The 2,052-nt window shown below is 43.9% G+C and overlaps 1 protein-coding gene across 1 annotated transcript; it reads left to right on the top strand.

The window, feature by feature from the left end:
• Positions 1–568: 568 nt before the first annotated feature.
• Positions 569–1,339, top strand: LOC136460506 (uncharacterized). Its single transcript, XM_066460171.1, has one exon. It carries the CDS (start codon positions 569–571, stop codon positions 1,337–1,339), a length of 771 nt encoding a protein of 256 aa, XP_066316268.1.
• Positions 1,340–2,052: the final 713 nt, after the last annotated feature.

The following is a 2,052-nucleotide window of genomic DNA, read 5'->3' on the forward strand; positions in this document are numbered from 1 at the left end:
AAATGAAGGTGTACACACTTGTGCTTCTAGATCAAGAGTGGAGGGGTGTACAATGGCTTCTCAGGCTTGGGTGGCAGAGAGGGCTATACCCTTACTCAAGAAGAAGCCTAGCATGGGTCCTAAGGCATTACAGGAAGCCCTTTAGGATAAGTACAAGATTTAGATCAACTATTAGACTGTAGTTTATGGTAGACAAAGGGCAGCAAACAAGTTGTTTGGTAAATGGGATGATTCATTTGATTGGTTGTATAGATTCAAGGCAGAGGTTGAGATGAGATCACCTGGGAGTATATTAGAGATAGACACTGAGACTATGGAGGACAAGGTACATTTCAAAAGGTTTTTCTACTGTTTCAAGGCTGCAATTGATGGTTTCAGATATGGTTGTAGGCCGTATACTAGTATAGACTCAACAACATTGAATGGACTTTGGAATGGACATCTGCCTATAGCTCAAGCTTTGTATGGACATAATTGGATGTACCCATTGGCTTTTGGATTTTTTGACTCTGAGACTAAGGAAAATTAGACATGGTTTATGGAGCAACTAAGCAAGGCAATAGGCCCCATGGATAAGCTAGCTGTTTGCACTGATGCTTGCAAGGGCCTTGAAGCTACAGTTGCCAAGGTTTTCCCAAACTGTGAACAGAGGGAGTGCTTCAGGCATCTCATGGAGAATATGAAGAAGTACTACCATGGTGATGTTTATGCCAAGAACATGTGGCCTGCTGTTAGAGCTTATACACCACACAAGTTTACCCATTTCTTTGACAAGGTAATAGAAGCTAGCCCAAGTGTGCTTGACTGGCTCAAAGATCATCACAATCTGTTGTGGGCAAGGAGCAAGTTCAGTCCAGACATCAAATGTGACTACATAAATAATAATCTGGCTGAGAGTTGGAATGCTTGGATCAAGGAGCACAAGGATCTACCTGTTCACTGCTTGGTTGATGCAATTAGAGAGAAGACACTTAGGCTTTTTGCAAAGAGGAGGAAGATAGCTAATGCTTTGCCTCATAGAATCCTACCTGCAATTATCCATCAGCTCAATGCAGCTTCCAGGGGTTTAGACCATCTTAAAGTGACTAACATAGAAGTGACTGAGATCTACAAAGATGAAGAGGTTAGGAGGCATGTTGTGTATCCAACACAACATATTTGCACATGTAGAGAGTGGCAAGTGACTAGAAAGCCTTGCCCTCATGCATTGGCTTTAATCACAACTCTGAGGCAACCAAATATGGCCATGTATGTGAACAACTACTACTCTGTTGAGAAGTTCCAGGCTACATACAATGGGATTATTCCCAGCATAACAGATAGTGGACAGTGGCCCTAGGTGGACAAGGGCTTCAAGTGCCACCCACCCGATATGAAGAAGAGAGAACAAGGCAGACAGAAGAAGAACATGCATCTTGCCCCAACTGAGAGAAGTGGCAAAGCAACAAGATAGGTAAAATGCCTTGGTTGTGGTTGAAAGCATCTAGGCCCCTAGTTGGGTTTCGGTGATTAATGACAATACAAGATTACTATGACTAACGTGTGTTTTGCAGAGGCAATTAAGTTAGGTCATGGTAATGGAGATCGATTGGGCAATCATATTTGTCATGCCCCTACGATGGAAATCGTTTCAGTTTTCAAAGGATGGATGACAAGGTTAAGGATGACTAGTTCTAAGTGTCGATTGGAGTTGGAGTGACACTTAGAGTAGTTTAGGACTTTGTTTTTCCTTTGGCCGTACTATTAAGGGGGGCATAGACGGGTAGCTTGACCTAGTTGAGTCTAGTGAGTTAGGTGTGGTGCACACTTGTTAAAACTAGCTCTAGGTAGCTCCTATGAATGCCTAAGATCCTTTGGAGCAAACTTCATTCACATATGATCGAGAGTTGGAAGTGAATGGAGGGTCAAATGCTGACCGGACGCTGGCCCCGGTGTGACCGAACGCTGGCCGTAGGGTTCGGTCAGTTCATTTGATCAGCTATCTGCGTTTGGTGCGACCAAACGCTGAAGAGGTCAAGTGACCGGACGCTGAAAGGCAGCATCCGGTCGACT

Source organism: Miscanthus floridulus, chromosome 6 (assembly GCF_019320115.1).
Source record: "Miscanthus floridulus cultivar M001 chromosome 6, ASM1932011v1, whole genome shotgun sequence".
Lineage (NCBI taxonomy): Eukaryota > Viridiplantae > Streptophyta > Magnoliopsida > Poales > Poaceae > Miscanthus > Miscanthus floridulus.

Coding starts and splice junctions, on each gene's coding strand:
- LOC136460506 (XM_066460171.1), top strand. CDS start 569: ATGGATAAGCTAGCTGTTTGCACTGATGCTTGCAAGGGCCTTGAAGCT.